A 21,187-nucleotide genomic window follows, 5' to 3' on the forward strand; every position below is an offset into this window, starting at 1 on the left:
TTTTAGTTTTTTGTGGGTTCCCTCATCACTGGAACCGGAGGTGGAAATAGGTGGATCCGTGCCCCAGCTAATTGCTTGGCTGCTATAGCCTGCATGTAATAGGTTTACTAGTATAGCAGAGATGCCTCTGTATTGAACCTTCTCTTTCTTTTGTGAAAAGGTGTTGCCAAAAACATAAGGCTTGCAGATAAGTTCTTGTAAGAAAAAACGTGCTTCTATGCCGAATCACAGTAAAAAATCATCATGGTTTTAAAGAGGCCTATTTATGTGAACTCAGTTGAAGAATTATAGTCTGGCAGTGTTTGCCTACATAAAAGAAATATTTAAGGTGGTGATGTTATTTGCCTCTAGTAGGCAGTTAAGGTCCCCACAGCCACTTGCTGGCTTCCCTCTGAAGTGGGATGAGGGAGAGGATCAGAAGAGTAACAGTGAGAAAACTCGTGGTTTGAGATGAAGGCAAGGAAAAATCAGGAATTCATTCACTACCTTCCATCAGCCAGCAAGTGTTTAGCCATTTCCAGGAAAGTAGAGCTCCATCACTCACAATGGTTACTTGGGAAGAAACTTGCCATTAAGTTGCCCTTCTTCCTCCTAGTTTTTATTGCTGAGCACAACATCATATGGTCTGTGATATCCCTTTGGTCAGCTGAGGTCAGCTGTCCCAGCTGTGTCTCCTCTCAAATTCTTGTCCACACCCTGCCTACTTGCTGAAGGGCTGTGTGAGAAGCAGAAAAGATCTTGATGCTGTTCAGCATTAGTTAAAAGTTCCCTGTGTTATCAGCACTGTTTTGGTCATAAATGTAAAATACAGCACACTATGAGCTATTATGAAGAAAATTAAATATCCCAGCCAAAACCAGTACAAGTGGCTTCAGTGAAGCAGCAGGAAACAACAGTAATAGATTACCTGATTACTTTTTTTTCTTTTAGCTTATTTTCCTATTATTTATCATTTCACTGCTGTTCTGTCTGGACTTTCTCCATAAGCCAGATGTGCTGCCTTTGCAAATCAGTAGGTGCAACAGCTTGCAGAATTAACTACTGTTGTGTGTACAGATACAACAGGAAGCTCTTAGATTCTGTGAACACATCAAAAAAAATGCAAATAATCTGTCTAGAATTTCGAGTAAACTTCATTATACAGAAACTTTGTTTCTTGCTGCATGCTATCCCTCTAGATTTTATTAGCCATAGTTTCTTCCCTAGAATAGCCTCTTCTAGTAACTGAGGTAGTCAGTTAAGTAGTTTGCATATCTGAGTCATTAGGTTCTCATACTGCCTTAGAAGTTTTCTGAATTTTGTCTTCTAAAGCTTTTGTCATCAGATAATAAACTTCTCATTCTAGCTTCAAATTAAGCCTTGCTACAGTGAAAGGCTGTTATTTTCCCTAACTGTTAAATGCACTTCCATTAAAACATAACTCTGATGTTTAAAATAAGGCACTGCTGATCTGCCTTTGCAGAACAAAGAAGCAACAGTCGAACACCACTATGTGGAGCCAAAGACCAGCCAGAAAAGAAAGTGAAACTTGCATGCAGGGGGTGTTCAGGAGGAGCAGGAAGAAAAAGCAACTGCAAGATGCTTGGTTTCTGATTTCAGTAAATGAGGAGCAACGTCAGCAGTATGGCAAAATTAGAAACGAAACCATTTGCAGGGGTGAAGAACAGTACCAAAATGTACATGAATGAGCTGTAGTCTCTGTTCTTGTCCTCTCACTTCAGGATTCTGGTATGCTTTTAAAACCCCAGCTGCAGAGAAATACGCTGTGCAAAGATGTATAGTTAAACCGGGAGGATACATACATCTGGTTTTATTTAGCAATGCACATGACAAAATACTTGAAGGAAATGTAAGACTTAAAATGAAGCATACAGCCAAAATGAGATTAGCCAGGCATCAGCTGTAGTTCAGCCTTTTGGTGGCTCTGGCACTGGCTGAATAGAGTTGAGAAATTCCCCCCCTGGCAAACCAGCAGAACATGAGTAGCCATTCAGCAGAGCACCTTCACTACACTTGGAGGGCTTAGTTCTGACTTGTGACTCGGATCTGTTTGCCAAATACCACCTTGCTCCCTATCAGGTACCTTTTTGGTCCTTTTTTTAGTTTTGGTTGGTTGTTTTTTTTTTTTAATTTAACCAAAATGTCACAGCTGCTGTTGAGTAAAATGAGTGATGTTGTATTGATCAGTTGATGATACGGGAATTGTGGTTTTCATCTAGATTTTAAGAGTAAATATACTATAAACATGACATTAAGAGGCAAAATATAAGACAGGGAATATAAAGCAAGGAATAATCCCGTGGCTGTCGTCATTGTTCAGTGTATTCCTTAGGGAGAAGACCAGTATTTTCCAGCAGGGTTTGAGAACATGTTGCTGCATTGCCTCTCACAGATATAAACACAGATTTCAAGTGACTCTCTTTACTCTTGCTCTAGTGCTGCGTAGGTGAGGTGTCCAGGTCTGGAGACCTTGGTTATTTACAGCTGATGTTACATGTTGTGCATATGTACTTTACATAGGACTTTCCCATGTTAGACACTTTGAAACAATTCATGCAGGCATGGGATGATACTTGCGTGTGATACCAAACAGTCTTGGTGGACAGACGTGGCATTAATAGTTAAGATGACCTTTTCCTGATATGCCAGCAGAGGGCACCGAGTTCCTTGAGCTTTCCTGTGACTCCCACACGCTGGCATGGCTGTGTTTGAACAAGTAACACGTACGTGGCCAGAGCGGTTTGTTACAAAGGATTCCTTGTTTCTCAAGGATTGCCTTGAGAAAACAGCTGCAAGTGTTTTAACTGAGATGATGTAACATTCCCTCTTTTCTGTATATCTTGTGTCTAGAGACATTTGCCAGCAGGAGTAGGGAGGTGATTGTCCCCTTGTACTCAGCTCTGGTGAGGCCACACCTCGAGTAATGTGTCCAATTTGGGGCACCTCAATGTGAGAGAGATGTGGAGGTGCTGGAGCCAGTGCAGAGGAGGGCAAGGAAGCTGGGAAGGGCCTGGAAAATAAATCTTATGAGAAGTGACTGAAGGAGCTGGGGATGGTTAGTTTGGAAAAGAGGAGGCTGAGGGAAGACCTCATTGCTCTCTACAACTACTTGAAAGGACCTGGTGGAGATGCTGGTGCTGGACTCTTCTCACAGGTCATTAGTGATAGAACAAGAGGGAATGGCCTCAAGCTGCAACTGGGTAGGTTTAGACTGGACATTAGGAAACATTTTTTCAGGGAAAGAGTGGTCAGGCATTGGAATATGCTGCCCAGGGAGGTGGTTGAATCACCAAGCCTGGATGTGTTTATAGGTCATTTGGATGCAGTGCTTGGGGATATGGTTTAGGGGTGAACCTTGTAGAGTAGGGTTATTGGTTGGACTCAGTGATCCTGAAGGTCTTTTCCAACCGGAGTGATTCTGTGATTCAGATGCCTGTATGCTCAACTCAGGTCTTTGCTCACTATTTTAAATCCTTTTCCTGGCAGCACAGACACTGATCGAGAAGTCATTTTCCCAGGATGTGGTTCATCCCCTGTGCCATGGGCGTGTACACTCCTTTGGTTACTGCTCAGCCACATTGTTTCAGGCAGCAGAGAGTTGAATTTGTGTTCTCACTGAAAAACATAAAACCCCACATACACCCCAACACCCGCATGCACACTTCAACTCTTTCTCTTAAGCACAAACTGAACATTCACCTGAAATGCTGCTGCTGAAAAATCTTGTATTTTTAATGTCATATATTAATCTTGTAAGTAGCTAGATGATTCAAGTTACTTACTCAGTGCTAAGTGGATAAATCAGGTGTTTTGCCAGAAAGAAGAACACATGGTGTTGCCTTCTATACTAATGTAGGTCAACAACCCTATTACTGTTCTGTTTCAATATAACATTATTTTCTCTGTGTTCATAAAGTATTAGTGAATGTCAAATGAAAAACATCCCTCAGGATGTTCTATGAAACAGACATTTCTGACTTGATCTAATAAATACATTTCCTTACCAAAGATTAAACAGTTTCTAAACTGAGACTGCAGCAGGTTTATTTAAGATAGATTGTGAAAGAAGCTAACTGTGAGCAAACATGATTCACTCAGTATTCTTTTTCTAATTCATGACGTAGGTGTTTACTCAGAAAGAAACTTGATGCCCTAAACTTTTAAGCTATAAGTGGAATGTAACAAAATATGGGGTTTGGGTTTTATTTACTGATTCAGTTAATTGTTTTTAATGTTCATGGCAAAATGACTTACAACAAAATGGGTGACTAGTTCAGTGTTCCTTTATGACTGCTTTACTTTCAGCATGCATGAAGCTTTTGTGGGGAGGGGTGAGTACTGTATAAATCTGAATAAATCTTTTAACTTATTTGGTACTGTAGTTGTATTTTATGCCAGTACTACTTAAATTCTAATAGCATCCAAAGGAAAAAAAGAACAACACTACAAAGTTAATGTTATGGTCAGGTTCTCTAATACATGTGTAGGCTTCTACACTTAAAAATGCTGAGTGTGCACTGACTTTTTTAAAGATCAAAAGAAAGTGCTAGGACTTAAACATTTTCAAATTCATGCCTATCTGTTTGGTGTCAAAATTAAGAACCTAACTTCTGAGACAAATTATATTCCCTGGCTTGAAAATGAAAATAAGACTTAAAGTTATTTTGTTCCTTATGTGTATGCAATAAAAAAAAAAAAAAAAGGATGTTGAAAGAAAGTTTTGGGTGCTGCAGTATATTTATGGTAATAAAATGTCCTTTACAGTGTTCTTCCTACAGAGAGCTTTGAGTAACAAAATTGCCAGTCTTTAGTCATCAAGACATTAGGGGGCACCACGACCTCACAGACTTAAAATTATATAAGTACAGTTATTTTTCATGTTCAGAGTAAACAGGAAACAGCATAAATAAGCAAAATCAACTCCTGGAGTAATTCCCTAGTGTGAGATTATGATACAGTTCTTCATAAAATTTCCAACAAAAGCCAACTCAGATCTTTAGCAGAATATAGGCTACACCCTTCTTTCTGTAAGAGTAATAACACTAACAGAATAATGGGTGCACTATAAGCAGTTTGCTTTCAAGTCTTTATTTAAATCTTAACTTTTTCTTCAGGGTTTTATTCTGGGAATATATTTTCAGCTCAAGCCTCTAAGGTATTACAGCATTCATTCAGTCTGTAGAGTAAATCTCTGTCTAGGCAGAGCACACAGTGAGATCAGGATGGAGCTGCTTTAAATCCATGTCCCTGAATTGTGTATTGTGCTTGGGGTGGTCTCCATAACCTATTGTACTACACCACCAAACCTGCATGTGCCATAACCATGATGTGCAAATCTCACATCAGGGGACATTAATGGTCAGCTCTGACATGCAGACATGACAGGTGATTTACTAAGCAGGGGATTTTCTCAGCAGGTGGCTGACTGAGCAGATCTATCTGGGAAGGAATTGGAAAGATGTGTGTGCAGAGGGAAGAAGCTGTCTGTCTGTCCAGGGGATTGGTGTTCTTGAAGAAGTATGACAGCTGTGACTTCAAGCACTGGCTTACAGGCCTGAAAAACAAGATGTCTTGCTGTTGCTCCTCTGCAGCTGAAATGATCATGTGCCTGATATAAGAGATAAGCAGCTGGACAACAAGCTTATAAGCAAGATGCCTGTCATTCCTGGAAGTAGTCTTCCAGGAGTTCTGGAAGACTGGTCTTCGTAGAGTTCTTATGGTCTGAGCTGAGGCCTCACTCACATCAGCTGTGAAGGATGATTATCAAGGGAAATCTACATTGTGAAAAATGCCCAGATGTAACATTTTATTAAAGACTATATGGTATACTGCATCAAGTGAGATCATATGGTAGTAGTGTGCTTTGAGTATGGGTGAAGTAATCAACCAACAAAAATTCTGCAATGAAAGATGACTAGCAGCAGGGAGAAGTATGACCTAATATATGAGAAACTCTGTCTAATTTATAAAGTGGAAAGCATGAGTCATAGTCTTTGGAGCTGGGCTGGGGAACGACTGGATTCCACAAAGAAAAGCAATGTTCTGTTGCTACACTTTCTGGTTTCTCTTCTGCCTGAATATGGACACCCTAGTGAAAATCTTGACCTGAAAGGAGGCTGCAGTTAAAACTAACTGAGGTCCTGTGTAGTACAAGAGGCAGATTACAGTAGCTATGCTAGAGTAGTTATCAGTCCTCTACAGCCTGAAATAGCCAAGAGAGGGTCAGTGTTTCAGTCTACAAACCTGTGTATATGATGATCAAGTTCTGGGTTGCTGTACTGGCAGAAATAATTTTCTCCTGAGTCATGCAAAGATTATTGCTTATAGGCACTCTCTCAGACCTTCTGCATCATAAACTTGTGCCTATAGATATGTGTATTATGAATATATGTAAATAGTAAGCCTGTGAAGAATAATATATTTATGAACTGTAATACATTACCTGAGAAAATACCTACAGACTTGTGTAAAATCCTGTACAAATGGAGATGAAGACCACAGCTTCTCTCTTGAGGTGTTTGCAGCCCTGAAGGTACCCCAGCAAACTGACCAAAGGCAAAGGATAGGAACACAGAGTAAAGCAACAATGATCAGCCTGGCAACCACTCAAGCTTTTAAATGTTTATATTTTATACAAATTAAGTTATGGTAAAGTAGATGAATGCATACATATATATAAAGTCAAATGCTCAAACATTGCTCTTGTGAGGCTAGTTTTGCTTTCTGTCAGTATGCATCCTGGAACAAGCTTTACAAGAACACATGCAACTCTTTCCCGGAGAGGCCTCACTCAAAAGGACGTAGAGAGCAAAAGGAATATCCTAACATACATCTGCAGATCCAGACAACCTTAAGAATGTGTTGGCAAATGTAATTTTAGACAATGGCACTGTATAGGTTGTAAATTCACGTCTTCCAAGCATTCCTTAGAGAAGGGGCTCCACGGGCTGCTGGGGGACAGCCTGCCTCACCATGGTCTTCACCATGGGCTACAAGAGAATCTCTGCTCTCGTGCTAGGAGTACCTCCTTCCCATCCTTCTTCCCTGACCTTTGTATCTACAGAGTTTTCTCTCACACATTCTCACTTCTCTCTCCAGATGAAGTTGCCTTCCCCCTCACCTCTTTAAATGTTACTACAGAGGCACTACCACTGTTGATGAGCTTGGCCTTGGCCCACAAAAGGTCCATCTTGAAGCCTGCTGACATTGGCTCCATTGGACACAGAGGAAACTTTAGCAGCTTCTCAGAGAAGCCACCCCTGTAGCACCCCCACTACTAAAACCTTGTCACACAAGGTATGAAACTGTCCCTGTCCACACAGACTTTCAGGCAGTTGCTCAGAAAGGTTGTGGTCCCTGAGAAAGGGAAGGAGATAGAAAGGAGGCTGAGAGGAGGCTGCAGTAAGGTGGGGGTTGGTCTTTTCTCCCTTGTAACAAATGATAGGAGGAAAGGAAATGGCCTCAAATTGCACCAGGGAAGGGTTAGATTGGAGATGAGGAAAGATTTGTTTGGTGCAAGAACAGTCAGGGATTGGCACAGACTGCACTGCCCAGGGAGGTGGTGGAGTCCCCATCCCTGGAGGTGTTCAAGAACTGTGTGGTCATGGCACTTGGGGCCATGTTTTGGTGGCCATGGTGGAGTTGGGTTGATGGTTGGACTGGATGATCTTCGAGGTCCTTTCCAGCTGAATTCTCTGCTTCTCTCAGGCTTGACTTAGGGGCACTGGTACTGAAAGGGCCTCTTGTGTGCTGTTGCCCTATCTTCTATTAACAGTAATTAATTGCTGGCCTTTGTGTCCATGGGTAGCTGCACACATGTGGCCAGCTCCTCTGGCGTGAAGTGCAAAATGCATCACATGCTTGTCTGTGTGCTCCACAGAGGGGACATGGAGCTCAGTCATGTTACAAATCACTCTGCATCTGGAGTTGGAAGCGCTTGCTTGAAATGAATTTCCTAGATCTCTGAATAGTTTGAAGTTTGGGGATTGGCTAATGACCTCTATGCACTGAAAGGGTTCCTGGAAAATGTTCACACTTCTTCAGAAGAGTCACTCTGTGAATTACTGTATCTACCTCTGCTCTACAGAAACTGATTTTCAAAAATCCCTTCTGGGGAGAAAAAACTTCACATTATCTTTCCATGTACTGGGAGACAGATCAGTTTAAATGAGTTTAGTATTCTATTTTTTCTATAATTGGATGTTTTGGATTTTTTCTATAATTGGATGGAGAGCCACACTGTGACACATCCTAAGCTTTCTAAACTTCAGTGAAAGGCTTTTATTGGTCTCAGTGAACTGTGACTAAGGCCCTACATTTACATGTATTTTAACATGCAGAATTAGAAAAATGTGCCAGCAAACATTGGTACACAACAGCAGAGAGCCATGAATAGAACTGAAGTGATTTATTCAATGTAAATTATTGAGCCATGATATAGAGAGTCTCAAATGAGTATTAACTGCATGAACACAATGCTGCTTATACACAAGGGTATGCTGGTTTAAAATGGGAAGCTTGTTTTGATTGTTTGTAGCTTAAATGCAAAGTTTGATTGCCACAGAAGGAACAGATAGAATGAAAAAAAAAAAAAAAAAGGCATTTTGTCCTAAAACACAACCCACTTCATTATTTTCTATTCTTCTCTGCACTGCAGTTTGTACCAGCTTTGAAATGGGTAGAACTGTTGCTAGGTAATCTTTACCCACTTGGTAGCTGAAGTTTCAGCCATGCAGAAAAGAGTTTTTATATATCTAACAGCATAAAATTAAAATCTAAGGCATTGTTTAATGACCTGTTTCCAGTGCAACTCTGCTTCCAGCTATGGGCCTCTTTCCTGGGAGCAACCCAACTACCACAACAAGCAACACACTTTTTGTAAGCTGCAGGTCAACATGACTTCAGTAACAGCAGCTGCAAGCCCTCCCTGAGCACTTTCCTTATCTCAGCTGCAAGCAGCAGGCTCAGACACCCTTTCTGCTCCATTCTGATCCCTCCCTTGTGCTGAGCAACTATCTGTGCAATGAAACAAAGCAGGGAACTGATGCAAGCGAAAAGCAGGCAAGCTTTCCTCTTCCTCTTTGCTGGGCTCACCAAGGGCCAGTTCCTAGCACTATCACAGTATCACAGTGTATCAGAGGTTGGAAGGGACCTCAAGAGATCATCAGGTTCAACCCCCCTGCCAGAGCAGGAGGGGTTAATTTGTAGCTGTGTAAGAACCATGGATAAACTCAGAGGGAAATGCAGTGGATAGTGAAGCAAGTGGGCAGGACTGGGACAGGAGAAGAGCTGCTCAGGCTGCCTTACACATGCCCAGCATAGCAACCAACTATCAAAACAGGGCCACAGTTTCCCTTTGATTTGTGATCCACCAAAGATCTGAAGAAAATTTGGGTTAGCTTAAAGTGTGAAGTAATGGAAGTACACAACTGATATGGCTAAGCTGGACCTTGAAACAAACCTCTTATTTGTACTTTAGTAGAAAAACCATGTGGGAATTTTATTACCCTATCTTTTGAGATTTCCAATGTGGAAAAGACTCAGACAAAGTTAAACTTAGAATAGTTCTTGGACAACCACAGTCAGCTATAACCACTTTCTATCTATGCCTATATCCACTGTTTTTCCTGGTCTAGCTATGTTCTTTTCCAGCTGCTTCTGACACCTGCTGCCACCATGAAGAAGCTTTGAGTGGCAAAAATCAACATGTACAAAAATTGGTAGTAGCTTTCTCTCTTTTATGGTATGTGGGCTGTGAAGGATAGTTCAGTTACATTAGTCATCTGTTTAATGCCAAATATTATTTTCTTCTATGTGAACCATGGCATCCTAAAGCGTGATAAATAAATCTGTGTATTGGTTTAAGTTTTGACAGTATTAATCACCTAAGAGGTAAATTAAAGGGGGAGAGACAGTAGCTGCAGCAAGTACTTGCCAGCCCCACAGAAATCTATATAGCATTACATATAGATAGCATTACAGACAACCCATCACCTGACTTATTTATTCTTTCTTCTTAAGAAGCAACCTCAAGCCAGGCTTGCAGATCTCCCCATGGGATCTCTGATCCTCTTCTGCCCGAGGGGCATTTCATTTCTGCAGTGACTCACAAAAAAAGCTCTTCTGCAGTGAGAATCCATTTTCAACGCTGTCTGCTATGGAACAGGTTTCCAAAGTACAAGTATTTCAGCCTACCAGCACACTGGCTGTGCCAACAGCACATATGCACAACCTCTATTTGCTGACTTACTTTCCTAGAGGTAGTTTAAAACAGCAGTGCAACCTAGGAAAACAATCCACTGACCGGAAGGAACAGGCTGCCCAGGGGGGTTGTGGAATCTCCCCCTCTGGAGATTTTCAAGACCTGCCAGGATGCGTTCCTGTGTGATCTGGTAGGGGTGATCCTGCTCTGGCAGGGGGGCTGGACTAGATGATCTTTTGAGGTCCCTTCCAGCCCCTGACATTCTGTGACACTGTGACGGGAAAAAGGGCTTGCTGGGGCATGCCCCAGGGAACTAGTAAGAACTGAAAAGGGATATGAAAAAAATCCTAATGAATAAAGCATTGTAACAGATACCTCCAGCGTTTGCATCATCCAGCTGCCTTGTACAGAAGCAATACATAATGTTAAAAATAGGCTATATAGCAGGCAGCAGCAATGTCCTGCTGTTGAAGGTAGGTTGTGTAACCAGCAGTCGATTGCTTATCTTCAACCCATGCAAATGGGCATCAGCAAGATAATTACATCAAAGTCTCACCTCACACATTCCTAGAGAAACAAATGTACTTTTGTCCCAGACTTTGTTTTGTCTGTTAGTGAAACTGAACTATTTCTCAGGCCGAAGTTAGTGATCCCTGTCTGAAAGCACAGCTCATAAATAATGGAGGACAAAGGCTATGTGCATGTGACTCCCCATCTGTAAATGCTGAATGACAGTGCTGCGGAAATGGCAGTAGTCATCAACACGTTGCACAAGTTTCTGGTTTATATTAACACGTAAGGGAAATGTGTTCCATGACTCCTACATTACTGAATGTCCAAATCAGTTACCTCACTTACTCAGGGTTCAGTTCAAGTGCAAGAAACAGACCCTGGCATTTGGTTGGACTGAAGATTTGCAATTGCTGCTGATAGGTATTAAAAACAAACAAACCAAAACAAAAAAACACCAAAAATTGCACATAAAAAAAAAGGATTGTACATCCTTATTAACTGCCTAGTTGACCATTATTAAAACTTATTATTAAAACTTGAATTTTAATAGCTTTTAAGCTTGGCTTTTTACAGCTATTCAACACAGCAGAGTTCAATATGATTTTCTGTTTTAAAATGGCATTTTAAAACAGGTAGAATTAGTCCTTTGGTTATGACTTGTATTTGTCCTTTGCCTATGCATCACTGGAAATAAGGGAAGAATAATCTTGTTGAAAAGGAATTTATTTGCCATACTACAGTATGGATATGTGAATCTTGGTGAACAAATGGGAGGATCTGGTTTGGCATATGCTGTACTCCTAATATTCAAACTCATCCTTCTTTACCAGTTTCCAAGTTTCTTTCCAAGGTTTGTTGCAGGAAATAAATGTAACTCCATCCTATTAAGTTTTGCAACTTCCACACAAATATAAACAGCTTTTAATAACCTCAGTGAGAGCCCTATGTATGTCAAAAGGCAGGGAGGGAGAACAGAATTCCATTCACCAGCAGTCTTACTCCAGCGTTTACTCAACCTTTCTGTGATTACAGGGAAAACCAACATAGGTTGCTTTGGTTGGAGACCTGCACATATTTTCTAAACATTGCATCACCTCTCCAGTTACATGGCAGTTGGTATTCTACAACCCCATCCTCAGGAGCCTATGTAAGCAGCTCCATCACTTACCAGATACATCACAGCACATACAGTAACTATACCAAGTAGTTTGTTGAGTTTTATTTGTACTTGTTGACTTGTTACTAATCAGTACCAAATAGTAAGACCTAGCTCTCTTCTGTTACAGATATTCAAATTTTCTGCAATGCCTTCTGCTTAGTAGGAAGTAGAAATTTGACTAGTTACATAGTTTCTGAGTTGCCTGATCCCAAGGGTTAATTTAAAAAACAAGAGTGGGAATTCTGGATGCAAGGAGCTTTGCAGAAAGACAGCAGCATGTCACAGGAAAGCAGACACAAGGTAATTTACTGAGATTTTAAAGAATAAAGGACTGGGTGACATCAAAAGACCACTAGGTCAGGTGGGCAACCAGGCCTTGCAGATAAACATTTTCAATTTGAGGCAGAATACAAATGAAAAACACCAAGGGCAGCTGAAAGAGGACATAAATGAGCTAAATAAGAAGGCTGGTGCCTTGGTAGTAGATAACAACACTGATGTAGTAAGTAATGCAACTGAAGACAGAAGATAAGAGGGATGAAATAATGCTGGGAACTGATGGGGTCCAGAACAAGGTTTTGCCAGGGGGTAAATGCAGTACAACTGGTAACTGTGAAACATGGTGAACAAGGCAGGGGGTGGGCAGACACTGACCTAGCTTTCCAATTGCTCTCAGCAGACACAAGGAAACTGATGACATCAGAGCAGGAGAAATGAAAATTGCTCATCTCATTCTTTAAAGAGAGAAACAAAACCAAACTAGATCTGTATCATCAATTATAAATGGCACACAGGAAGCATTTTGGGAAATGGAAAATCCCAATGTTCCTCAGCAGTGAGAGATTTCCCTCTCTTTCCAGCTGAGGGCACGTCACTGGAAAGTCCCAGTCTGGGAAGAAAAAAAAAAAAAATCTACTGAGTAAACAAATTGCATAAGCAGTGAAAACAGAAAGAGGAACAAAGTCAAATGATACTTTGACTTTAAAGGAGTTCAGACAAGAAAAATCTGACTAGAGTGAAAATGGCTGTCAAATGTTACTGCTGCTATTGGCCTTTAAAAAGAAAGCTCATTTATTAAAAAACTAAGAATTCAACTTGGAATTCTGTGGATTTACTGCTAGTAAGAGTGGTCAAATGATCCCAGTGGCAAACCAGATACCCAGGATTATTATAGACCTGTAAAATTAGAAATGATTGTCTGGCAAGTCTGTGCAATGTTTTTCCTCTTCACTCACGCATCCTTCCAGCCAAGGAAACAGTCCTTAACAAAGCTCTTCCTCACAACTCACTGGGCATGGCTCTTTGTCTTACAAGCAAGTTCAAGGCTGGGAACTTTTCCAGCATATCTATAAAGAAAACAAGGGGAAAACATGGCTGGTCACACTGAGACAAGAACTACAGTGTTGTGCAAAATTCAAGGCTTCCTCCCTCTCTAACTAGCATTCATGAAAATAAAAACATTGACATAAATTATTACCCTTCTCTGAAATAAATCAGCTTTCAATAAAGGTACTTCACAGTGATTAATCACAGCAATATTCACTCAAATTCTGGAACCAATTACAGTGACAGCACTTTCTAGCTGTAATCTAGGAACATAATCAACATGGATTTAACTCTGCTTGTCTTCTTTCCCAGTTACTGAACGCTGCTGCATGCTGGCCAGCGTACATGACAGTCCAACCCTGCCAGCAAACAGATGCCAGTTCTGCAGGTGTTGTGTGGACAGCCCCACCTCCAACCCTATCAACATTTCAATTAAAATTTAGCATTTTATTTTCTTACAGCTTAGGTTCTCTTAAGTCTCATCGGGATTCAACACTACTGAGAGCACCACCTCAAGTACATTATCCTTAACAGCCAGTAACTATTATTTATGAAACTGCCACCTTTTCACATCCTCTCAGATTTGGGAAGAGGATCAATCAGCAGTCTTTGCAGGGAGAGAGTTATGGGTGGGGGTTGTTTTGGTTTGGGTGTTGCATTACTTCTAACGTGTACGAATAGTAGGAGAGAATCAGAACTGCAGGAAGGTTTGAAATTGATTATCATTTCTCCTACTACACTATAAGAGCACTATAATGCTGTTGTAACAAGGGGCAGGAGAATCTTGACTTCTGAGGTGGAAGCTTAGGACCCAAGCTCATTGACCACATCTCTACTTTCTGAGCTCTGAACAGCAGAGAGTAATGACAAAAGTTTTCCCCAGCTTCCCTGGAGCAGCAAATGTGAAACCCAGATGAGTTTCAGTTCCTGCATCTGATGCAATAACTGCATTAAGCTTTCTAAAGGAGAAATATCATCAGTCTCACTCTTTGATGGGTGCTCTTACATGCATAGTCAGAGGACTTAGAGTACATTTCCCAGATGGGGCTATGGTGGGGCCAAAAGAGACAATATTCCCCAAAATTGTACTAAAACAGGACTCGTTTTTATAGCAATGGCCTTTCCTTAAAGCAACTTCCTAACAATAAAAGCATTTTTATGTTTTTTTCACAGGTATTCATCAGAATGAGGCAGCATGGTATCTGACCTGGGTTACGTTAGATGACACCTGCTGCGAAAGATCTCTATCTTAAGGACTTTTCAGCCAATACAGTTCACTACTGGAGCTGATCTACTAACTCCTCTGGAAAGCTGATGATAATTTTGAAGCTTTAAAATTAAGTACTTTGTCTTCTGGTAGTACAGCCACACTATCTGAAACACTTTCAAAGTAGTTCTGTCATCAATGCTAAGAGGTACGCTCTTGGTTTGAATTCATGCTGTTCCTCATACCCATAACTCAGTCAAGACCTTACTCATTGGAGTAAGTACCACCATAAATTTGGACATTCAGTGTCTGGCATATGCAAACCCAGTGGAAGGTCTTGGCAAACCCCAACATGGTTTTACTCTGCTCACTTAGATAGAAGGCTGAAAGAACCAGAAAGCTTTCATGCTCAATATCCGAAAGTTGAAAAGTGCCAGAATTAACAGAGAATATGCACAAGAAAGCTTGGACTCAGATCAAAAAGGTAGTGCAAAAGTCTTTCGCTGCAGAAGCACCAAGTTCACCAGCTGTTACTCAGCTGCATGTAGCTCACAAGCAGTTCACATGGGACATTAAGTGCAGGGCTAGCACCAGGGATGCTCTGATGCAGACAGAGGCCAGTATGGACAGGGGAGGCTGGAAACCCTAGCAGCTATGTGATACCATATCAATATCGACTGTGGCAGCACAGAATAGGCTTGAATTGTTATGGCTGTGCCTGCCCTAGAGATTCCAAATGCACAAGGCAGACATCTGGGAATAGGAGCCACTTCACAAAGCTCAACAAAGCCAAGATGAACAAGATGAAGCTTTCAGACTGACATTAAAAACCAGACCCAAACAGTTTAATTACTGCTTCCTTTGTGCTTGTAATTCACTAGTCATCCCTTTTTCCATCACATGAATGACATCAGTCAGAAATTACTGCCCAAGGACCTAGACTGAAACTGGCTCTGCAATCGCATTAATGGATCTCTGTGCAGATGCAGTAGAGTTTAAATCAACTTTCAAATTATTTTACCAAATAAGAAAAGCAATAATTAAGAAGTGAAACACTTCAGCAACAACTAATCACTAACAATTAAAAACAAAAAAGTAATGATTTTGTTCTACCGACTTGACAATTTCGTCAGGGAATCAGCACCAAATGGAGGCGACTGCAAACAAAAATCTATCGAAAACCAATATTGCCCTGAGACATGTGTGCGCTGAAGGCTTCACTTTAGCCTGTATGAATATAGCTCAGCTGCATGTGTGGCTACACAAATAAGTTCACAGGTCTTCCCTCTACATTTCAACAATGCTCACAAGTTAGGCTAGATCAAATTTTGGTTTCGCTCTTGACATACACAAAACATACTTGGCAGAACTGCTGCACCTCCACGACAGACAAGCTCAAACCTTCCCAAGAATAACACCCCAGCTGCTGCTGTGGTGTTCAGAAATCTTTACTGGGCAGGGCAGATAAGTTCTTTTTCCCTCTGCCAACCTCTATTAGTCCTCTTCTTCCTTTCCAGAGACACAGCTGTCTCCCAGAAAATACCACAAGAGCTGTGACCACAAAGAGCACAGCCTTGGCACAGCCGACTTCTGGACTTCTCCCATTGCTAGGGCTGGAAGGCCACATACGAAATACATCCCTGGGATGGGGAAAAGACATAGCAGTGTTGAGAAGGCCAAAACAGGCCAGAGAATGGTATTGTGCAAACTGGGTGGCATAAAGCTGAATTTGTGTTACAATTCAGTATTGTCTACGTGCAGAAGCACAGCTTACCACAGTATCTGCCCCTCACTTTTTCAATGAGATGGTGGTGGTCTAGCAGCTGCACCCATCATAAACTATCTGCTTTTCAATTTTAAGTTACAGGACTTGTTTTATTCTTGGCTACTTTTGTCTCATGGTTTTTAGGAACCATTGGTCACTGGTTGCACATACATAAAGCACCATTACACGTAAGAAAGATCACAGTGATAATTTCTCTGCTGACATCTTGTTACAAGGGCACTTGTGACCTAAATGGGTCACAAGCATCGTTTGAGAGGCTAGTCACATAGGAACCATAGTCAGTATTCAGCTACTCTCAGGCCCCTGAGGAAATACTTTAATAAAGCAAAATCACCTCTGCATAATGAGGCATATACAGAAGCTTCAAGTTATACAAATAAATTCTCTCAAGGAACTCATTTTATGGCAGTCATACATCCAAGTAATATCATCACACGTTCATGTTCCCTATCTAATTAAGATTATTTTCCCAACTGAAAAGAAAACCACAACAAAATCCCAGGAACATTTCAGAGTGATGCCTTTTAAACTTTGTATGTGAAAATTGTAGAGATTAAGAGGCAAAGCATCCTTTATCTGAAGGCTTTTATTTAGAACTTTGTATATAGATTTACTCTTATCTGAACCTCAATTCTGTACCATGGATTTTATACTGCTGTCAGAAAGCAAGTGTCTCTGTTATATATAATTCCCTCTTCTCATAAAACTGTGTCCTGTAAGAGACAGCAGTGTTCTGTGTGTTTACTGGCTAGAATGGCAGAAGTGAGAATTACTTGTCAGGCACCAAGTCAACTACGAATAAACATGTATGCCTGTAAGCATCAAGCAATTATCCACAACAATTTCAAATTTGTTTAAAAACAAAACAAATCAACAGCTGCTTTTACTTAAGTTTGGTTACTTCTTCCTAGCCCTCAATAAATAGAAAGCATAAGGCATGTGGAAACCAACTTCTTTAATGGAGCTGAAGCTAAAAAGCACCGTCTGCCATTTACCCCGCGAGTTCAACTGGGACCTTCGCTTTCATCTGTTGAAAAAAATTCCTCCAAATTAGTAACAGCGAACTGGCCACAAATGTCGGCTAGTCAGATAGAGGGGCACAGAGAGGAAGGATGTGTAGGTGGGCTGCTAAACACGACGCCGTGTGCGCGCCCGCTGACAGGTCTACTGGAGAGGCAGGGCAGCAGCAGCCCCGGTGGGAAGCCTGGCAGGGTGGGGCGGCCAAGCTGCCCTCCAGAGCTCGGCGAAGGCGTAGCGGGAGCGCTGCTGGTACAGCAAGGGCGACGGCGAGGCCCTGTTTCTTCTAGCCTCGGCGGGCGACTCCTTGCTCGGCATCCTGGTGACAGCGAAAACGGCAGCGGGGCAGTGACCTCCGCCGGGGCAGCCCTACTTGCAGAGCCCCTCCAGCCGCTCCAGGGTACCCTTCATGTCACGGATGCGCTTGGCCAAGGCGGGCACGGGCTGCATGGCACGGTCCAGCTCCTCGCAGCGCGCCACCAGCGCGTACATAGCGCGGATGCTGAGGTCGGCCGCCTCGCCCAGACTCTCCACCCCATCGCGGTAGGTCTGGATGCAGCCGACGCTGAGCGCCGTCAGGGCCTGCAGGCCGCAGTGCACGTTCCGCAGCAGCTCGTCCACTTGCGCCGCCACCTGCCCGGCCAGGGCCACCACGTCCTGCAGCGCCCCGGGATCGATGGCGGGGATGGAGCTACCGCCTCCCGCGGCCGCCTCGCCCCGTGGGGCACCGCTCAGCCGGATCCGCCGCTCCAGGTTGTTGGCTACGAACTGAGTCAGGCGCCCCTCGCGCAGCACCGTTCCCTCCAGTTCCAGGGCGCTCGCCAGCGTCGCCCGCCGCCCCTCCAACAGCTGCCGCCCCGCCGCTGCCCCGCCGCCGGCGGCCAGGCTCAGCGCCTCCAGGCTCCGCTCGTCCCGCCTCCGCCCCTCAGGCTCACTACCAGGTCCCTCCTCCTCCGCGGCTGGGAAACCGGCGGCCGCCGCGGGCCGCAGCGCCGGCTCCTCCATGACAGGCGACGCGTGCCTGCCCACCGGCATGCCACCGCCCACCAGGGGGCGCGCCGCTGCCTGTTTACGTCCCGCTCGATTGGCTGCCTTGTGCGCGGGGGCGTGACCATGGCTGCCTATGTGTCTCCCGATTGGGCGCCTTCTTTGGCAAGGAAAACCGCCCGTTCGCCTCGCACTGTAGGCCCGTGACTCGGAGACTGGGGCGTAGCCACTGTTTGCATCTGCTTTGATTGGGTGGCCTGCGGAAGCAGGCGTGGCCCCAAATGTTTGTTTCGCCTCCGATTGGCCAAGGCGTGGCCAGGGTGGTCGCCGTTCCACCGGGATTGGCGGTTGCTGGTAGAGAGGCGTGCCACTCACGCCATCCTCGCATGGCGATTGGCGTGGGAGAGGAAGGGGGTGTGCCCGGCTCGGGTAACAACAACGGAGCGCTGCTAGCTGGTCCTTTCACTCCCCCGCCATGTTCTCCTAGCAGCGGATCCCATTGCACCACCATCTCAGCCCACAAAGCCTGGGCAGACAACCCCCCAGCAACCCGACCCGTACATTCCCCACCTAGGCTCGACCCCTCTTCCCGGTACAGTTCTGGGTACCCACATCCCACCATGGTCACCACCACGGCGCCGCCGCCCTTCCTAGCTCGGATTTCGGCAGGCACCGAAGACCCCAAGCGCCTGCCCACTACTCTTTTCCAGCGCCTCAGGCGAGGGGACAGCAACTGTGAGAACCAGTCTAGCTGCTGCCTGGCGGGCCCGGGGGGCAGCGCAAGGCCCACGCTGAAAAAGGTCCGTCGGAGGAAGGGAAAGATCCGGCCCAGCCCTGCGGGGCTCCTGCCCAGCCGCTACCAACAGTATCAACAGCATCGCACCGGCCTGGGGAGAAGGACCCCACTGGGAACGCACGGGACAGGTGAGCTTCGCGCTCACCCTACGTCAACAGCTTCAGCTGCCCCCGGCACGGGAATGGTCGCCCCGGAGGAGCCGCCCGCCCCGTCGAGACTCGCGCCCAGCAAACCCCTCAGGAAGGAGGTAAAACGGGGCTCTACTACTTTGCTCACGTTCTTTCTTCCAGTTTTCCCCCGCACTCTGGGACCCCTCCCCAGCTCGCTGGAGCGGGAGGCGGACAGCGGGCGAAACGCCCCCCTCCCCCCCTGCTCGCCCCCTGTGTGCGTGTGGACGGGCGGGGGAAGGGCGGCTGTAGAGTTTCCGTTACGCCGGCTCGCGCGGGGCTGGAGCAGGGTGGAAGAGAGGGGTACCGAGGGCCATGATTGGCTGCTCGGCGCCACCAATCGGCGCTCGCTGGTGCGCCCAGCAACAGCCGGATTTAGCCTGGTGGCCGCGCGCCAGCTGCCCCTGAGCGCGCAGGCGAGACGTGCGCAGAGCGCAGCGCCCCATGGCGGCCGGGGAGGCGGTGTGCGCGGGCGGGCCCGTGGCTCGCGGCGCGGCCGGCCGTTGCAGCCCCGCGTGCGGCGGCCGAGCGAGCCCTGGGCGTAGAAGTGCGCTCCGCGGTGCTGTGCTTTGGCAGCCCAGCGCCGGGGCAATGCGGGAACACCCAGTCCGGCTACCCGGCGCCCCCATGGCCGTGTTGTACCCGTGGGCTGCCGGGGACACCTCTGGAAGGCGAGGTCGTGTGTTGACGCGAATTCTTATCTTACAGTTCTTAAAGAGCAAGATTGGAAAGTCTGAGAAGGCTGCCGTCCCGTACAGCCAGCCTGTTCACAGTTTACATCTGTGTGAACAACCAAAGATTAACAGGCAGAAGAGTAAATGTAACATGCCGCTGACAAAGATCACCTCTGCAAAAAAGATAGAGAACTTTTGGCAAGATTCTGTACCGCCAGAAATAATTCAGAAACAGGAGAAAAAGCCGCTTAAAAACACAGAGAACTTCAGAAATGCCAAGTCCAAGAAACCTATCACCCTAACCGAAGTGAGCCAAAAAGAAAATTATGCTGGGGCAAAATTCAGTGATCCACCATCTCCTAGTGTCCTTCCAAAGCCTCCCAGCCACTGGGTGGGTGGCACAGCTGAACCCTCTGACCAAAACAGGGAGTTAATGGCAGTCCATTTGAAAACTCTCCTAAAAGTTCAAGCATAGTTTCCAAGAGCTCTTGAGTAATTGGCAAAGCAAGCTCCATCCAGGAAACTGAAAACATGCCTTGTTGCAATAAAATTGCAAAAGACTTGTCAAGTCTTAAGATCACATTTAAAAATCCTTGTATTATATTTTTTATGGTTGTGTAAATAGTGTACATCATGTATTATGTGTATATTCTTGTTCATACTTTGAGAGGTACATTTTAGTTTTGTTATGAAAGGATGTATTTTGCACTGCCTGAATGGTAGATGTCTTGTATATAACCCATGGACAATTTTAAGTGTGTGCTTGACACATGAAGACTTGACTTGATTTGCACAAGGTAATGAAAATTTTGGAAGGAGAGTACAGCTTTCTGATTTCATGGTTCCAGATGAAATGTGAATGTTTTATTCATGCACTACTGACAATAGTTTTTACATTCTGTGTCCCAGTAAAATACAAACATGGAATTTTCATACAAATGTGAAGTTTTGCTCTCTGCTCTGGAAACAGTATCTGGAATTCCTGTTCATCTGTTTACTTTTTAAATTATCTGGAATTTGAGTAAAATTCCAACCCATCAATTTGGAGCACTGCTGATTTCTCAAAAAAAAAAATTAAAAAAAAGAGCAGAGCTTTCTGCCAACAATCCAATTGGTCACTAAAAAATTAAATAAACAATTTGGCCTCCCCTTAATCATGTGTCTGTTTTTCTTTTGTGTGTGTGTCTGTTAATTCAAGTTTGTGGACTTAAAAATTACTTGATTGCCTTCTAGTGCATCAGTAGGAATATTGTGTTTTCAGCCTTTAACTGTGCAAATAATTAAGAGATTCAATAGCCCACTAAGAATTCCTTGTGCTTTAAGATGTTTCCTTTGTGACAGATCATTTTAAGTT

The 21,187-nt window shown here is 44.1% G+C and overlaps 2 protein-coding genes across 2 annotated transcripts; one reads left to right on the top strand and one right to left on the bottom strand.

Annotated features, from left to right (window-relative positions):
* Positions 1 to 16,390: 16,390 nt before the first annotated feature.
* BORCS6 (BLOC-1 related complex subunit 6) lies at positions 16,391 to 18,818 on the bottom strand. The gene is given in 2 exon segments (XM_054394538.1): positions 16,391 to 18,637; positions 18,639 to 18,818. Coding segments are annotated over 2 exon segments (1,239 nt in total). The 3' UTR covers positions 16,391 to 17,578.
* Positions 18,817 to 20,977, top strand: PNRC1 (proline rich nuclear receptor coactivator 1). The gene is made up of 2 exons (XM_054394549.1): positions 18,817 to 19,239; positions 19,868 to 20,977. The coding sequence occupies exons 1-2, from the start codon at positions 18,817 to 18,819 to the stop codon at positions 20,306 to 20,308; spliced, it is 864 nt and encodes a 287-aa protein (XP_054250524.1). The 3' UTR covers positions 20,309 to 20,977.
* Positions 20,978 to 21,187: the final 210 nt, after the last annotated feature.

This window comes from Indicator indicator, chromosome 2, assembly GCF_027791375.1.
Source record: "Indicator indicator isolate 239-I01 chromosome 2, UM_Iind_1.1, whole genome shotgun sequence".
Classification (NCBI taxonomy): domain Eukaryota; kingdom Metazoa; phylum Chordata; class Aves; order Piciformes; family Indicatoridae; genus Indicator; species Indicator indicator.